This window comes from Amphiura filiformis, chromosome 17 (genome assembly GCF_039555335.1).
Source record: "Amphiura filiformis chromosome 17, Afil_fr2py, whole genome shotgun sequence".
Classification (NCBI taxonomy): domain Eukaryota; kingdom Metazoa; phylum Echinodermata; class Ophiuroidea; order Amphilepidida; family Amphiuridae; genus Amphiura; species Amphiura filiformis.
This window is the reverse complement of record NC_092644.1, coordinates 6,188,048-6,205,949: the sequence shown is the minus strand read 5'-3', so window position 1 is coordinate 6,205,949 and position 17,902 is coordinate 6,188,048. Positions and strand designations below refer to the sequence as shown.

General features: G+C 45.5%; 1 protein-coding gene across 1 annotated transcript in view; it reads right to left on the bottom strand.

Moving 5' to 3' along the window:
* Window positions 1–17,902, bottom strand: part of LOC140138344 (F-box/LRR-repeat protein 6-like) — a 60,139-nt gene that overhangs the window by 20,692 nt on the left and 21,545 nt on the right. Inside the window, exons 12-13 of the mRNA XM_072160250.1 lie at window positions 17,217–17,371; window positions 15,360–15,481 (exon numbers count right to left, since the gene is read on the bottom strand). Of these exons, the coding sequence (XP_072016351.1) occupies window positions 15,360–15,481; window positions 17,217–17,371 (277 nt within the window). The remainder of the gene's footprint in view (window positions 1–15,359; window positions 15,482–17,216; window positions 17,372–17,902) is intronic.

The following is a 17,902-nucleotide window of genomic DNA, read 5'->3' as shown; positions in this document are numbered from 1 at the left end:
TTCTTGTAAGTCGGCTTTCTCATGTAGATCACCTGGCTTGTTGACTGACACCTAGTTGTTGGCTGAGTTCTTGTAAGTCGGCTTTCTCATGTAGATCACCTGGCTTGTTGACTGACACCTAGTTGTTGGCTGAGTTCTTGTAAGTCGGCTTTCTCATGTAGATCACCTGGCTTGTTGACTGACACCTAGTTGTTGGCTGAGTTCTTGTAAGTCGGCTTTCTCATGTAGATCACCTGGCTTGTTGACTGACACCTAGTTGTTCGCTCAGTTCTTGTAAGTCGGCTTTCTCGTGTAGATCACCTGGCTTGTTGACTGACACCTAGTTGTTGGCTGAGTTCTTGTAAGTCGGCTTTCTCATGTAGATCACCTGGCTTGTTGACTGACACCTAGTTGTTGGCTGAGTTCTTGTAAGTCGGCTTTCTCATGTAGATCACCTGGCTTGTTGACTGACACCTAGTTGTTGGCTGAGTTCTTGTAAGTCGGCTTTCTCATGTAGATCACCTGGCTTGTTGACTGACACCTAGTTGTTGGCTGAGTTCTTGTAAGTCGGCTTTCTCATGTAGATCACCTGGCTTGTTGACTGACACCTAGTTGTTGGCTGAGTTCTTGTAAGTCGGCTTTCTCATGTAGATCACCTGGCTTGTTGACTGACACCTAGTTGTTGGCTGAGTTCTTGTAAGTCGGCTTTCTCATGTAGATCACCTGGCTTGTTGACTGACACCTAGTTGTTGGCTGAGTTCTTGTAAGTCGGCTTTCTCATGTAGATCACCTGGCTTGTTGACTGACACCTAGTTGTTGGCTGAGTTCTTGTAAGTCGGCTTTCTCATGTAGATCACCTGGCTTGTTGACTGACACCTAGTTGTTGGCTGAGTTCTTGTAAGTCGGCTTTCTCATGTAGATCACCTGGCTTGTTGACTGACACCTAGTTGTTGGCTGAGTTCTTGTAAGTCGGCTTTCTCATGTAGATCACCTGGCTTGTTGACTGACACCTAGTTGTTGGCTGAGTTCTTGTAAGTCGGCTTTCTCATGTAGATCACCTGGCTTGTTGACTGACACCTAGTTGTTGGCTGAGTTCTTGTAAGTCGGCTTTCTCATGTAGATCACCTGGCTTGTTGACTGACACCTAGTTGTTGGCTGAGTTCTTGTAAGTCGGCTTTCTCATGTAGATCACCTGGCTTGTTGACTGACACCTAGTTGTTGGCTGAGTTCTTCTAAGTCGGCTTTCTCATGTAGATCACCTGGCTTGTTGACTGACACCTAGTTGTTGGCTGAGTTCTTGTAAGATCACCTGGCTTGTTGACTGACACCTAGTTGTTGGCTGAGTTCTCTCATGTAGATCACCTGGCTTGTTGACTGACACCTAGTTGTTGGCTGAGTTCTTCTAAGTCGGCTTTCTCATGTAGATCACCTGGCTTGTTGACTGACACCTAGTTGTTGGCTGAGTTCTAAGTGCTTTCTATGTAGATCACCTGGCTTGTTCTGACACCTAGTTGTTGGCTGAGTTCTTGTAAGTCGGCTTTCTCATGTAGATCACCTGGCTTGTTGACTGACACCTAGTTGTTGGCTGAGTTCTTGTAAGTCGGCTTTCTCATGTAGATCACCTGGCTTGTTGACTGACACCTAGTTGTTGGCTGAGTTCTTGTAAGTCGGCTTTCTCATGTAGATCACCTGGCTTGTTGACTGACACCTAGTTGTTGGCTGAGTTCTTGTAAGTCGGCTTTCTCATGTAGATCACCTGGCTTGTTGACTGACACCTAGTTGTTGGCTGAGTTCTTCTAAGTCGGCTTTCTCATGTAGATCACCTGGCTTGTTGACTGACACCTAGTTGTTGGCTGAGTTCTTGTAAGTCGGCTTTCTCATGTAGATCACCTGGCTTGTTGACTGACACCTAGTTGTTGGCTGAGTTCTTCTAAGTCGGCTTTCTCATGTAGATCACCTGGCTTGTTGACTGACACCTAGTTGTTGGCTGAGTTCTTGTAAGTCGGCTTTCTCATGTAGATCACCTGGCTTGTTGACTGACACCTAGTTGTTGGCTGAGTTCTTGTAAGTCGGCTTTCTCATGTAGATCACCTGGCTTGTTGACTGACACCTAGTTGTTGGCTGAGTTCTTGTAAGTCGGCTTTCTCATGTAGATCACCTGGCTTGTTGACTGACACCTAGTTGTTGGCTGAGTTCTTGTAAGTCGGCTTTCTCATGTAGATCACCTGGCTTGTTGACTGACACCTAGTTGTTGGCTGAGTTCTTGTAAGTCGGCTTTCTCATGTAGATCACCTGGCTTGTTGACTGACACCTAGTTGTTGGCTGAGTTCTTGTAAGTCGGCTTTCTCATGTAGATCACCTGGCTTGTTGACTGACACCTAGTTGTTGGCTGAGTTCTTGTAAGTCGGCTTTCTCATGTAGATCACCTGGCTTGTTGACTGACACCTAGTTGTTGGCTGAGTTCTTGTAAGTCGGCTTTCTCATGTAGATCACCTGGCTTGTTGACTGACACCTAGTTGTTGGCTGAGTTCTTGTAAGTCGGCTTTCTCATGTAGATCACCTGGCTTGTTGACTGACACCTAGTTGTTGGCTGAGTTCTTGTAAGTCGGCTTTCTCATGTAGATCACCTGGCTTGTTGACTGACACCCAGTTGTTGGCTGAGTTCTTGTAAGTCGGCTTTCTCGTGTAGATCACCTGGCTTGTTGACTGACACCTAGTTGTTGGCTGAGTTCTTGTAAGTCGGCTTTCTCATGTAGATCACCTGGCTTGTTGACTGACACCTAGTTGTTGGCTGAGTTCTTGTAAGTCGGCTTTCTCATGTAGATCACCTGGCTTGTTGACTGACACCTAGTTGTTGGCTGAGTTCTTGTAAGTCGGCTTTCTCATGTAGATCACCTGGCTTGTTGACTGACACCTAGTTGTTGGCTGAGTTCTTGTAAGTCGGCTTTCTCATGTAGATCACCTGGCTTGTTGACTGACACACCTAGTTGTTCGCTCAGTTCTTGTAAGTCGGCTTTCTCGTGTAGATCACCTGGCTTGTTGACTGACACCTAGTTGTTGGCTGAGTTCTTGTAAGTCGGCTTTCTCGTGTAGATCACCTGGCTTGTTGACTGACACCTAGTTGTTGGCTGAGTTCTTGTAAGTCGGCTTTCTCATGTAGATCACCTGGCTTGTTGACTGACACCTAGTTGTTGGCTGAGTTCTTGTAAGTCGGCTTTCTCATGTAGATCACCTGGCTTGTTGACTGACACCTAGTTGTTGGCTGAGTTCTTGTAAGTCGGCTTTCTCATGTAGATCACCTGGCTTGTTGACTGACACCTAGTTGTTGGCTGAGTTCTTGTAAGTCGGCTTTCTCATGTAGATCACCTGGCTTGTTGACTGACACCTAGTTGTTGGCTGAGTTCTTGTAAGTCGGCTTTCTCATGTAGATCACCTGGCTTGTTGACTGACACCTAGTTGTTGGCTGAGTTCTTGTAAGTCGGCTTTTCTCATGTAGATCACCTGGCTTGTTGACTGACACCTAGTTGTTGGCTGAGTTCTTGTAAGTCGGCTTTCTCATGTAGATCACCTGGCTTGTTGACTGACACCTAGTTGTTGGCTGAGTTCTTGTAAGTCGGCTTTCTCATGTAGATCGGCTGGCTTGTTGACTGACACCTAGTTGTTGGCTGAGTTCTTGTAAGTCGGCTTTCTCATGTAGATCACCTGGCTTGTTGACTGACACCTAGTTGTTGGCTGAGTTCTTGTAAGTCGGCTTTCTCATGTAGATCACCTGGCTTGTTGACTGACACCTAGTTGTTGGCTGAGTTCTTGTAAGTCGGCTTTCTCTCATGTAGATCACCTGGCTTGTTGACTGACACCTAGTTGTTGGCTGAGTTCTTGTAAGTCGGCTTTCTCATGTAGATCACCTGGCTTGTTGACTGACACCTAGTTGTTGGCTGAGTTCTTGTAAGTCGGCTTTCTCATGTAGATCACCTGGCTTGTTGACTGACACCTAGTTGTTGGCTGAGTTCTTGTAAGTCGGCTTTCTCATGTAGATCACCTGGCTTGTTGACTGACACCTAGTTGTTGGCTGAGTTCTTGTAAGTCGGCTTTCTCATGTAGATCACCTGGCTTGTTGACTGACACCTAGTTGTTGGCTGAGTTCTTGTAAGTCGGCTTTCTCATGTAGATCACCTGGCTTGTTGACTGACACCTAGTTGTTGGCTGAGTTCTTCTAAGTCGGCTTTCTCATGTAGATCACCTGGCTTGTTGACTGACACCTAGTTGTTGGCTGAGTTCTTGTAAGTCGGCTTTCTCATGTAGATCACCTGGCTTGTTGACTGACACCTAGTTGTTGGCTGAGTTCTTGTAAGTCGGCTTTCTCATGTAGATCACCTGGCTTGTTGACTGACACCTAGTTGTTGGCTGAGTTCTTGTAAGTCGGCTTTCTCATGTAGATCACCTGGCTTGTTGACTGACACCTAGTTGTTGGCTGAGTTCTTGTAAGTCGGCTTTCTCATGTAGATCACCTGGCTTGTTGACTGACACCTAGTTGTTGGCTGAGTTCTTGTAAGTCGGCTTTCTCATGTAGATCACCTGGCTTGTTGACTGACACCTAGTTGTTGGCTGAGTTCTTGTAAGTCGGCTTTCTCATGTAGATCACCTGGCTTGTTGACTGACACCTAGTTGTTGGCTGAGTTCTTGTAAGTCGGCTTTCTCATGTAGATCACCTGGCTTGTTGACTGACACCTAGTTGTTGGCTGAGTTCTTGTAAGTCGGCTTTCTCATGTAGATCACCTGGCTTGTTGACTGACACCTAGTTGTTGGCTGAGTTCTTGTAAGTCGGCTTTCTCATGTAGATCACCTGGCTTGTTGACTGACACCTAGTTGTTGGCTGAGTTCTTGTAAGTCGGCTTTCTCATGTAGATCACCTGGCTTGTTGACTGACACCTAGTTGTTGGCTGAGTTCTTGTAAGTCGGCTTTCTCATGTAGATCACCTGGCTTGTTGACTGACACCTAGTTGTTGGCTGAGTTCTTGTAAGTCGGCTTTCTCATGTAGATCACCTGGCTTGTTGACTGACACCACCTAGACAGCTTGTTGACTGACACCTAGTTGTTGGCTGAGTTCTTGTAAGTCGGCTTTCTCATGTAGATCACCTGGCTTGTTGACTGACACCTAGTTGTTGGCTGAGTTCTTGTAAGTCGGCTTTCTCATGTAGATCACCTGGCTTGTTGACTGACACCTAGTTGTTGGCTGAGTTCTTGTAAGTCGGCTTTCTCATGTAGATCACCTGGCTTGTTTACTGACACACCTAGTTGTTGGCTGAGTTCTTGTAAGTCGGCTTTCTCATGTAGATCACCTGGCTTGTTGACTGACACCTAGTTGTTGGCTGAGTTCTTGTAAGTCGGCTTTCTCATGTAGATCACCTGGCTTGTTGACTGACACCTAGTTGTTGGCTGAGTTCTTGTAAGTCGGCTTTCTCATGTAGATCACCTGGCTTGTTGACTGACACCTAGTTGTTGGCTGAGTTCTTGTAAGTCGGCTTTCTCATGTAGATCACCTGGCTTGTTGACTGACACCTAGTTGTTGGCTGAGTTCTTGTAAGTCGGCTTTTCTCATGTAGATCACCTGGCTTGTTGACTGACACCTAGTTGTTGGCTGAGTTCTTGTAAGTCGGCTTTTCTCATGTAGATCACCTGGCTTGTTGACTGACACCTAGTTGTTGGCTGAGTTCTTGTAAGTCGGCTTTCTCATGTAGATCACCTGGCTTGTTGACTGACACCTAGTTGTTGGCTGAGTTCTTGTAAGTCGGCTTTCTCATGTAGATCACCTGGCTTGTTGACTGACACCTAGTTGTTGGCTGAGTTCTTGTAAGTCGGCTTTCTCATGTAGATCACCTGGCTTGTTGACTGACACCTAGTTGTTGGCTGAGTTCTTGTAAGTCGGCTTTCTCATGTAGATCACCTGGCTTGTTGACTGACACCTAGTTGTTGGCTGAGTTCTTGTAAGTCGGCTTTCTCATGTAGATCACCTGGCTTGTTGACTGACACCTAGTTGTTGGCTGAGTTCTTGTAAGTCGGCTTTCTCATGTAGATCACCTGGCTTGTTGACTGACACCCAGTTGTTGGCTGAGTTCTTGTAAGTCGGCTTTCTCATGTAGATCACCTGGCTTGTTGACTGACACCTAGTTGTTGGCTGAGTTCTTGTAAGTCGGCTTTCTCATGTAGATCACCTGGCTTGTTGACTGACACCTAGTTGTTGGCTGAGTTCTTGTAAGTCGGCTTTCTCATGTAGATCACCTGGCTTGTTGACTGACACCTAGTTGTTGGCTGAGTTCTTGTAAGTCGGCTTTCTCGTGTAGATCACCTGGCTTGTTGACTGACACCTAGTTGTTGGCTGAGTTCTTGTAAGTCGGCTTTTCTCATGTAGATCACCTGGCTTGTTGACTGACACCTAGTTGTTGGCTGAGTTCTTGTAAGTCGGCTTTCTCATGTAGATCACCTGGCTTGTTGACTGACACCTAGTTGTTGGCTGAGTTCTTGTAAGTCGGCTTTCTCATGTAGATCACCTGGCTTGTTGATGACACCTAGTTGTTGGCTGAGTTCTTGTAAGTCGGCTTTCTCATGTAGATCACCTGGCTTGTTGACTGACACCTAGTTGTTGGCTGAGTTCTTGTAAGTCGGCTTTCTCATGTAGATCACCTGGCTTGTTGACTGACACCTAGTTGTTGGCTGAGTTCTTGTAAGTCGGCTTTCTCATGTAGATCACCTGGCTTGTTGACTGACACCTAGTTGTTCGCTGAGTTCTTGTAAGTCGGCTTTCTCATGTAGATCACCTGGCTTGTTGACTGACACCTAGTTGTTCGCTGAGTTCTTGTAAGTCGGCTTTCTCATGTAGATCAGCTGGCTTGTTGACTGACACCTAGTTGTTCGCTGAGTTCTTGTAAGTCGGCTTTCTCATGTAGATCACCTGGCTTGTTGACTGACACCTAGTTGTTGGCTGAGTTCTTGTAAGTCGGCTTTCTCATGTAGATCACCTGGCTTGTTGACTGACACCTAGTTGTTGGCTGAGTTCTTGTAAGTCGGCTTTCTCATGTAGATCACCTGGCTTGTTGACTGACACCTAGTTGTTGGCTGAGTTCTTGTAAGTCGGCTTTCTCATGTAGATCACCTGGCTTGTTGACTGACACCTAGTTGTTGGCTGAGTTCTTGTAAGTCGGCTTTCTCATGTAGATCACCTGGCTTGTTGACTGACACCTAGTTGTTGGCTGAGTTCTTGTAAGTCGGCTTTCTCATGTAGATCACCTGGCTTGTTGACTGACACCTAGTTGTTGGCTGAGTTCTTGTAAGTCGGCTTTCTCATGTAGATCACCTGGCTTGTTGACTGACACCTAGTTGTTGGCTGAGTTCTTGTAAGTCGGCTTTCTCATGTAGATCACCTGGCTTGTTGACTGACACCTAGTTGTTGGCTGAGTTCTTGTAAGTCGGCTTTCTCATGTAGATCACCTGGCTTGTTGACTGACACCTAGTTGTTGGCTGAGTTCTTGTAAGTCGGCTTTCTCATGTAGATCACCTGGCTTGTTGACTGACACCTAGTTGTTGGCTGAGTTCTTGTAAGTCGGCTTTCTCATGTAGATCACCTGGCTTGTTGACTGACACCTAGTTGTTGGCTGAGTTCTTGTAAGTCGGCTTTCTCATGTAGATCACCTGGCTTGTTGACTGACACCTAGTTGTTGGCTGAGTTCTTGTAAGTCGGCTTTCTCATGTAGATCACCTGGCTTGTTGACTGACACCTAGTTGTTGGCTGAGTTCTTGTAAGTCGGCTTTTTCTCATGTAGATCACCTGGCTTGTTGACTGACACCTAGTTGTTGGCTGAGTTCTTGTAAGTCGGCTTTCTCATGTAGATCACCTGGCTTGTTGACTGACACCTAGTTGTTGGCTGAGTTCTTGTAAGTCGGCTTTCTCATGTAGATCACCTGGCTTGTTGACTGACACCTAGTTGTTGGCTGAGTTCTTGTAAGTCGGCTTTCTCATGTAGATCACCTGGCTTGTTGACTGACACCTAGTTGTTGGCTGAGTTCTTGTAAGTCGGCTTTCTCATGTAGATCACCTGGCTTGTTGACTGACACCTAGTTGTTGGCTGAGTTCTTGTAAGTCGGCTTTCTCATGTAGATCACCTGGCTTGTTGACTGACACCTAGTTGTTGGCTGAGTTCTTGTAAGTCGGCTTTCTCATGTAGATCACCTGGCTTGTTGACTGACACCTAGTTGTTGGCTGAGTTCTTGTAAGTCGGCTTTCTCATGTAGATCACCTGGCTTGTTGACTGACACCTAGTTGTTCGCTGAGTTCTTGTAAGTCGGCTTTCTCATGTAGATCACCTGGCTTGTTGACTGACACCTAGTTGTTGGCTGAGTTCTTGTAAGTCGGCTTTCTCATGTAGATCACCTGGCTTGTTGACTGACACCTAGTTGTTCGCTGAGTTCTTGTAAGTCGGCTTTCTCATGTAGATCACCTGGCTTGTTGACTGACACCTAGTTGTTCGCTGAGTTCTTGTAAGTCGGCTTTCTCATGTAGATCACCTGGCTTGTTGACTGACACCTAGTTGTTCGCTGAGTTCTTGTAAGTCGGCTTTCTCATGTAGATCACCTGGCTTGTTGACTGACACCTAGTTGTTCGCTGAGTTCTTGTAAGTCGGCTTTCTCATGTAGATCACCTGGCTTGTTGACTGACACCTAGTTGTTGGCTGAGTTCTTGTAAGTCGGCTTTCTCATGTAGATCACCTGGCTTGTTGACTGACACCTAGTTGTTCGCTGAGTTCTTGTAAGTCGGCTTTCTCATGTAGATCACCTGGCTTGTTGACTGACACCTAGTTGTTCGCTGAGTTCTTGTAAGTCGGCTTTCTCATGTAGATCACCTGGCTTGTTGACTGACACCTAGTTGTTCGCTGAGTTCTTGTAAGTCGGCTTTCTCATGTAGATCACCTGGCTTGTTGACTGACACCTAGTTGTTCGCTGAGTTCTTGTAAGTCGGCTTTCTCATGTAGATCACCTGGCTTGTTGACTGACACCTAGTTGTTCGCTGAGTTCTTGTAAGTCGGCTTTCTCATGTAGATCACCTGGCTTGTTGACTGACACCTAGTTGTTCGCTGAGTTCTTGTAAGTCGGCTTTCTCATGTAGATCACCTGGCTTGTTGACTGACACCTAGTTGTTCGCTGAGTTCTTGTAAGTCGGCTTTCTCATGTAGATCACCTGGCTTGTTGACTGACACCTAGTTGTTGGCTGAGTTCTTGTAAGTCGGCTTTCTCATGTAGATCACCTGGCTTGTTGACTGACACCTAGTTGTTCGCTGAGTTCTTGTAAGTCGGCTTTCTCATGTAGATCACCTGGCTTGTTGACTGACACCTAGTTGTTCGCTGAGTTCTTGTAAGTCGGCTTTTCATGTAGATCACCTGGCTTGTTGACTGACACCTAGTTGTTCGCTGAGTTCTTGTAAGTCGGCTTTCTCATGTAGATCACCTGGCTTGTTGACTGACACCTAGTTGTTGGCTGAGTTCTTGTAAGTCGGCTTTCTCGTGTAGATCACCTGGCTTGTTGACTGACACCTAGTTGTTCGCTGAGTTCTTGTAAGTCGGCTTTCTCGTGTAGATCACCTGGCTTGTTGACTGACACCTAGTTGTTCGCTGAGTTCTTGTAAGTCGGCTTCTCCACCTGGCTTGTTGACTGACACCTAGTTGTTCGCTGAGCTTTTCTGTAGATCAGCTGGCTTGTTGACTGTCTAGTTGGCTGAGTTCTTGTAAGTCGGCTTTCATGTAGATCACCTGGCTTGTTGACTGACACCTAGTTGTTGGCTGAGTTCTTGTAAGTCGGCTTTCTCATGTAGATCACCTGGCTTGTTGACTGACACCTAGTTGTTGGCTGAGTTCTTGTAAGTCGGCTTTCTCATGTAGATCACCTGGCTTGTTGACTGACACCTAGTTGTTGGCTGAGTTCTTGTAAGTCGGCTTTCTCATGTAGATCAGCTGGCTTGTTGACTGACACCTAGTTGTTCGCTGAGTTCTTGTAAGTCGGCTTTCTCATGTAGATCACCTGGCTTGTTGACTGACACCTAGTTGTTGGCTGAGTTCTTGTAAGTCGGCTTTCTCATGTAGATCACCTGGCTTGTTGACTGACACCTAGTTGTTGGCTGAGTTCTTGTAAGTCGGCTTTCTCATGTAGATCACCTGGCTTGTTGACTGACACCTAGTTGTTGGCTGAGTTCTTCTAAGTCGGCTTTCTCATGTAGATCACCTGGCTTGTTGACTGACACCTAGTTGTTGGCTGAGTTCTTGTAAGTCGGCTTTCTCGTGTAGATCACCTGGCTTGTTGACTGACACCTAGTTGTTCGCTGAGTTCTTGTAAGTCGGCTTTCTCATGTAGATCACCTGGCTTGTTGACTGACACCTAGTTGTTGGCTGAGTTCTTCTAAGTCGGCTTTCTCATGTAGATCACCTGGCTTGTTGACTGACACCTAGTTGTTCGCTGAGTTCTTGTAAGTCGGCTTTCTCATGTAGATCACCTGGCTTGTTGACTGACACCTAGTTGTTGGCTGAGTTCTTGTAAGTCGGCTTTCTCATGTAGATCACCTGGCTTGTTGACTGACACCTAGTTGTTGGCTGAGTTCTTGTAAGTCGGCTTTCTCATGTAGATCACCTGGCTTGTTGACTGACACCTAGTTGTTGGCTGAGTTCTTCTAAGTCGGCTTTCTCATGTAGATCACCTGGCTTGTTGACTGACACCTAGTTGTTGGCTGAGTTCTTGTAAGTCGGCTTTCTCGTGTAGATCACCTGGCTTGTTGACTGACACCTAGTTGTTCGCTGAGTTCTTGTAAGTCGGCTTTCTCATGTAGATCACCTGGCTTGTTGACTGACACCTAGTTGTTGGCTGAGTTCTTGTAAGTCGGCTTTCTCGTGTAGATCACCTGGCTTGTTGACTGACACCTAGTTGTTCGCTGAGTTCTTGTATGTCGGCTTTCTCATGTAGATCACCTGGCTTGTTGACTGACACCTAGTTGTTCGCTGAGTTCTTGTAAGTCGGCTTTCTCATGTAGATCACCTGGCTTGTTGACTGACACCTAGTTGTTCGCTGAGTTCTTCTAAGTCGGCTTTCTCATGTAGATCACCTGGCTTGTTGACCGACACCTAGTTGTTCGCTGAGTTCTTGTAAGTCGGCTTTCTCATGTAGATCACCTGGCTTGTTGACTGACACCTAGTTGTTGGCTGAGTTCTTGTAAGTCGGCTTTCTCATGTAGATCACCTGGCTTGTTGACTGACACCTAGTTGTTCGCTGAGTTCTTGTAAGTCGGCTTTCTCATGTAGATCACCTGGCTTGTTGACTGACACCTAGTTGTTCGCTGAGTTCTTCTAAGTCGGCTTTCTCATGTAGATCACCTGGCTTGTTGACCGACACCTAGTTGTTCGCTGAGTTCTTGTAAGTCGGCTTTCTCATGTAGATCACCTGGCTTGTTGACTGACACCTAGTTGTTGGCTGAGTTCTTGTAAGTCGGCTTTCTCATGTAGATCACCTGGCTTGTTGACTGACACCTAGTTGTTGGCTGAGTTCTTCTAAGTCGGCTTTCTCATGTAGATCACCTGGCTTGTTGACTGACACCTAGTTGTTCGCTGAGTTCTTGTAAGTCGGCTTTCTCGTGTAGATCACCTGGCTTGTTGACTGACACCTAGTTGTTGGCTGAGTTCTTGTAAGTCGGCTTTCTCATGTAGATCACCTGGCTTGTTGACTGACACCTAGTTGTTCGCTGAGTTCTTGTAAGTCGGCTTTCTCATGTAGATCACCTGGCTTGTTGACTGACACCTAGTTGTTCGCTGAGTTCTTCTAAGTCGGCTTTCTCATGTAGATCACCTGGCTTGTTGACCGACACCTAGTTGTTCGCTGAGTTCTTGTAAGTCGGCTTTCTCATGTAGATCACCTGGCTTGTTGACTGACACCTAGTTGTTCGCTGAGTTCTTGTAAGTCGGCTTTCTCATGTAGATCACCTGGCTTGTTGACTGACACCTAGTTGTTGGCTGAGTTCTTGTAAGTCGGCTTTCTCATGTAGATCAGCTGGCTTGTTGACTGACACCTAGTTGTTCGCTGAGTTCTTGTAAGTCGGCTTTCTCATGTAGATCACCTGGCTTGTTGACTGACACCTAGTTGTTCGCTGAGTTCTTGTAAGTCGGCTTTCTCATGTAGATCACCTGGCTTGTTGACTGACACCTAGTTGTTGGCTGAGTTCTTGTAAGTCGGCTTTCTCATGTAGATCACCTGGCTTGTTGACTGACACCTAGTTGTTGGCTGAGTTCTTCTAAGTCGGCTTTCTCATGTAGATCACCTGGCTTGTTGACTGACACCTAGTTGTTGGCTGAGTTCTTGTAAGTCGGCTTTCTCATGTAGATCACCTGGCTTGTTGACTGACACCTAGTTGTTGGCTGAGTTCTTCTAAGTCGGCTTTCTCATGTAGATCACCTGGCTTGTTGACTGACACCTAGTTGTTCGCTGAGTTCTTGTAAGTCGGCTTTCTCGTGTAGATCACCTGGCTTGTTGACTGACACCTAGTTGTTGGCTGAGTTCTTGTAAGTCGGCTTTCTCATGTAGATCACCTGGCTTGTTGACTGACACCTAGTTGTTGGCTGAGTTCTTGTAAGTCGGCTTTCTCGTGTAGATCACCTGGCTTGTTGACCGACACCTAGTTGTTGGCTGAGTTCTTGTAAGTCGGCTTTCTCATGTAGATCACCTGGCTTGTTGACTGACACCTAGTTGTTCGCTGAGTTCTTGTAAGTCGGCTTTCTCATGTAGATCACCTGGCTTGTTGACTGACACCTAGTTGTTGGCTGAGTTCTTGTAAGTCGGCTTTCTCATGTAGATCACCTGGCTTGTTGACTGACACCTAGTTGTTGGCTGAGTTCTTGTAAGTCGGCTTTCTCATGTAGATCACCTGGCTTGTTGACTGACACCTAGTTGTTCGCTGAGTTCTTGTAAGTCGGCTTTCTCGTGTAGATCACCTGGCTTGTTGACTGACACCTAGTTGTTGGCTGAGTTCTTGTAAGTCGGCTTTCTCATGTAGATCACCTGGCTTGTTGACTGACACCTAGTTGTTGGCTGAGTTCTTGTAAGTCGGCTTTCTCGTGTAGATCACCTGGCTTGTTGACTGACACCTAGTTGTTGGCTGAGTTCTTGTAAGTCGGCTTTCTCATGTAGATCACCTGGCTTGTTGACTGACACCTAGTTGTTCGCTGAGTTCTTGTAAGTCGGCTTTCTCATGTAGATCACCTGGCTTGTTGACTGACACCTAGTTGTTCGCTGAGTTCTTGTAAGTCGGCTTTCTCATGTAGATCACCTGGCTTGTTGACTGACACCTAGTTGTTGGCTGAGTTCTTGTAAGTCGGCTTTCTCATGTAGATCACCTGGCTTGTTGACTGACACCTAGTTGTTGGCTGAGTTCTTGTAAGTCGGCTTTCTCATGTAGATCACCTGGCTTGTTGACTGACACCTAGTTGTTGGCTGAGTTCTTGTAAGTCGGCTTGTCTCATGTAGATCACCTGGCTTGTTGACTGACACCTAGTTGTTGGCTGAGTTCTTCTAAGTCGGCTTTCTCATGTAGATCACCTGGCTTGTTGACTGACACCTAGTTGTTGGCTGAGTTCTTGTAAGTCGGCTTTCTCATGTAGATCACCTGGCTTGTTGACTGACACCTAGTTGTTCGCTGAGTTCTTGTAAGTCGGCTTTCTCATGTAGATCACCTGGCTTGTTGACTGACACCTAGTTGTTGGCTGAGTTCTTGTAAGTCGGCTTTCTCATGTAGATCACCTGGCTTGTTGACTGACACCTAGTTGTTGGCTGAGTTCTTGTAAGTCGGCTTTCTCATGTAGATCACCTGGCTTGTTGACTGACACCTAGTTGTTGGCTGAGTTCTTCTAAGTCGGCTTTCTCATGTAGATCACCTGGCTTGTTGACTGACACCTAGTTGTTCGCTGAGTTCTTGTAAGTCGGCTTTCTCGTGTAGATCACCTGGCTTGTTGACTGACACCTAGTTGTTGGCTGAGTTCTTGTAAGTCGGCTTTCTCATGTAGATCACCTGGCTTGTTGACTGACACCTAGTTGTTGGCTGAGTTCTTGTAAGTCGGCTTTCTCATATAGATCACCTGGCTTGTTGACTGACACCTAGTTGTTGGCTGAGTTCTTCTAAGTCGGCTTTCTCATGTAGATCACCTGGCTTGTTGACTGACACCCAGTTGTTGGCTGAGTTCTTGTAAGTCGGCTTTCTCGTGTAGATCACCTGGCTTGTTGACTGACACCTAGTTGTTGGCTGAGTTCTTGTAAGTCAGCTTTCTCATGTAGATCACCTGGCTTGTTGACTGACACCTAGTTGTTGGCTCAGTTCTTGTAAGTCGGCTTTCTCGTGTAGATCACCTGGCTTGTTGACTGACACCTAGTTGTTGGCTGAGTTCTTGTAAGTCGGCTTTCTCATGTAGATCACCTGGCTTGTTGACTGACACCTAGTTGTTGGCTGAGTTCTTGTAAGTCGGCTTTCTCATGTAGATCACCTGGCTTGTTGACTGACACCTAGTTGTTGGCTGAGTTCTTGTAAGTCGGCTTTCTCATATAGATCACCTGGCTTGTTGACTGACACCTAGTTGTTCGCTGAGTTCTTGTAAGTCGGCTTTCTCATGTAGATCAGCTGGCTTGTTGACTGACACCTAGTTGTTGGCTGAGTTCTTGTAAGTCGGCTTTCTCGTGTAGATCACCTGGCTTGTTGACTGACACCTAGTTGTTGGCTGAGTTCTTGTAAGTCGGCTTTCTCATGTAGATCACCTGGCTTGTTGACTGACACCTAGTTGTTCGCTGAGTTCTTGTAAGTCGGCTTTCTCGTGTAGATCACCTGGCTTGTTGACTGACACCTAGTTGTTCGCTGAGTTCTTGTAAGTCGGCTTTCTCATATAGATCACCTGGCTTGTTGACTGACACCTAGTTGTTGGCTGAGTTCTTGTAAGTCGGCTTTCTCGTGTAGATCACCTGGCTTGTTGACTGACACCTAGTTGTTGGCTGAGTTCTTGTAAGTCGGCTTTCTCGTGTAGATCACCTGGCTTGTTGACTGACACCTAGTTGTTGGCTGAGTTCTTGTAAGTCGGCTTTCTCATGTAGATCACCTGGCTTGTTGACTGACACCTAGTTGTTGGCTGAGTTCTTGTAAGTCGGCTTTCTCATGTAGATCACCTGGCTTGTTGACTGACACCTAGTTGTTGGCTGAGTTCTTGTAAGTCGGCTTTCTCATGTAGATCACCTGGCTTGTTGACCGACACCTAGTTGTTCGCTGAGTTCTTGTAAGTCGGCTTTCTCATGTAGATCACCTGGCTTGTTGACTGACACCTAGTTGTTCGCTGAGTTCTTGTAAGTCGGCTTTCTCATGTAGTCTCTTCATGCCTCTTGGTAAACCTCTGCATGATGTGAGATTCACGCTCTCCAGGTTCGGGCATCCTTCTAAAATGGATCTGTGGTAAGAACATACAACAAGTGTTTAAACTCTCTCCACGTGGGTGTCAACTGCAGACGATAAGTTTCAATTTATTTATTTTTTATTCAAAAAATTAGCATAAATTTTCATGACCATATTTGGAATCAGCATGACTAATGCCTTAAAATGAGTACTAACAAGCCTAGTATTTGTGCAGCGTTTCTTGAGATATTTCTTGATATTTAGAGAAAATATCTCAAAACTTGGGCCTTTTTATTGTAGCCTATGGCTAGCATACAGAGCATTAACTTCTCAAATTCACTTGCTGTAGCCTTTTCTCTATACCCCAAATCAAATATATCACCAATGGCCATACTATAGCCAAAATAATAAATTCTCGATCATGAGAGGATGTACCTTCTGCGTCCGCGTATTTTTCATAGAATAACACGATCGCGCGACCTGCAAGAACGAACCTTGACCTTGCCTAGCAATGACCGTGTGATTGGTCAATTCTCAAAAGCTGTGTTTGCGCCCGTAAGCGCCGGTCTTTGCATAGTACGCTCGGCGCAAATAACTGTGCGTTCCCAAGTTGGCTCTCATGATCGAGAATTTATTATTTTGGCTATATCTGCTTGTATGTTGTGCTCATTTGAAGATATAATATTAGTTATTAGGTGAGGTTTGGGGTGGTACGGATTAGATCTAGTCGAGGAGTCTGCATATAATCGCCCGAGCCTGATACGGACTCCGTAACTGGATGTAATCCATATCACTCCCTAAACTGAACCTAATAACAATCTTATCATACCGTACATATAATCTCACATAACGAGAAAAAATATTCACAGGCGTAATTCTTGGCTGGGACACTTTTACTCAAATCATTCTACACGATAATCCTCGCTATAAAGTAGGTCTAAATTCTCCAATAAAGCTTGAGAGGTCAACCAGCACGGTCACCCTCTGCACCAACCCAACTCTGCTGACACCACTGAAACAAACTTTTCGCTGCAAAGTTTGTTCAGAAAATATACCACATTTGCCCTCTTATTTGGCAAATCTTAGTTGAATCTGTGTTTCAATGCAGGCCCTCCGGTTTGTAGCCTGTTATTGAAATGCCATGATTGTTAAGAAACAATCGTTGCTGTGCGAGTTGTCGTGCAGAACCATGTATGCTAATATCCTTACTAACATGATACGGTGCATCCATATGCAAATGTGACACGCTGAGCAGGTATGTTAGTCAGTAACAAGATCTAATGGGACTTGCATGTTTGCTTCTATTATAATACGGTACTGATAATAATAAGAGCAATTTATAATGTGCAGATGAGGCAAGGTGCCCCCCTTCCCATGAAAAAAATGAAAGAGAAATGGGGCGATCATAGGCCAAAATATTGTAAAATACTAAATTTTTGCACGCAACACATGCCCATTATCCCAATAAAGCCCTTTTTTGGAAACTCAAGGACTTTATCTCTAAAAACATGGTACATGTATATATTTCACCGATAATACCAGCTCAAAATGGTGCTCCCAAATTTGTTTATTTGCCCCCTCTGACACTGAAAGCTGGCTACACACCTTTCAATTTTTCACCTTAGATGACCTATGATCCCAAAATCCTAAGTACCTCTATTTTTAGGTACCCTCATCCAAGGATCACATTGACGTTTAGTAGTGTGGACTATATTACTGGGACTTGAAGAGAGTTCCTTTTGAGCTCTATCCATAGATTATCAAAATAGAAAAATAGCATGACTTCTTACCTGACCCTATCTGCTGTTATTGATGTCCCACTCAAATTAAGTGTCTGCAGGACTGACTGACTTGGCCCTGAGCTCAGTTTCTTCATCGCTACATCCAGTGACATGGCAGGGAAGACATTCCAAGATAAGTCCAACTCTACCAGGCTATGTCGCCACTGAAAGAATACATGCGGAATATTTATATCAGTTTTGTCCAAGGAGAATAATAAATTTTGTTGTTGGGCAGGAAAAGCCTACTATGTACTTGTGGCCCTTGAACATGTTTAAAACAAACCTAGTGCTAACCAACAAGCACCATACTTGTGGCCCTTGAACATGTTTAAAAAAAACCTACTAAGAGGTTACATAGGAGGTTTTGCTGCTTTAAACATGTTCAGGGGCCAATGACACAGAAGAGGTCTTTCCTGCCCAACAACGAAATACTAATAAAAAAGAGTCTGGACCCAGAAAGGGCTATGAAGTTGAAACCCATACATACACCCTCTATGGATCCATGCAGTGAGTGCGAATTTCAAATGGGGTTACCTGAATGGGTGACTCCATTTGAAATGTACACCCCTTGTGTGGGAGATTATAAAGACATGTCTTCCATAGGGGGTGTATGGATTTCAACTGACATAGCCCAATAGGCTTGTGCATAACAATATGGTAATCGGCCATGATGGATTGTCATGCTTGGCGACAAA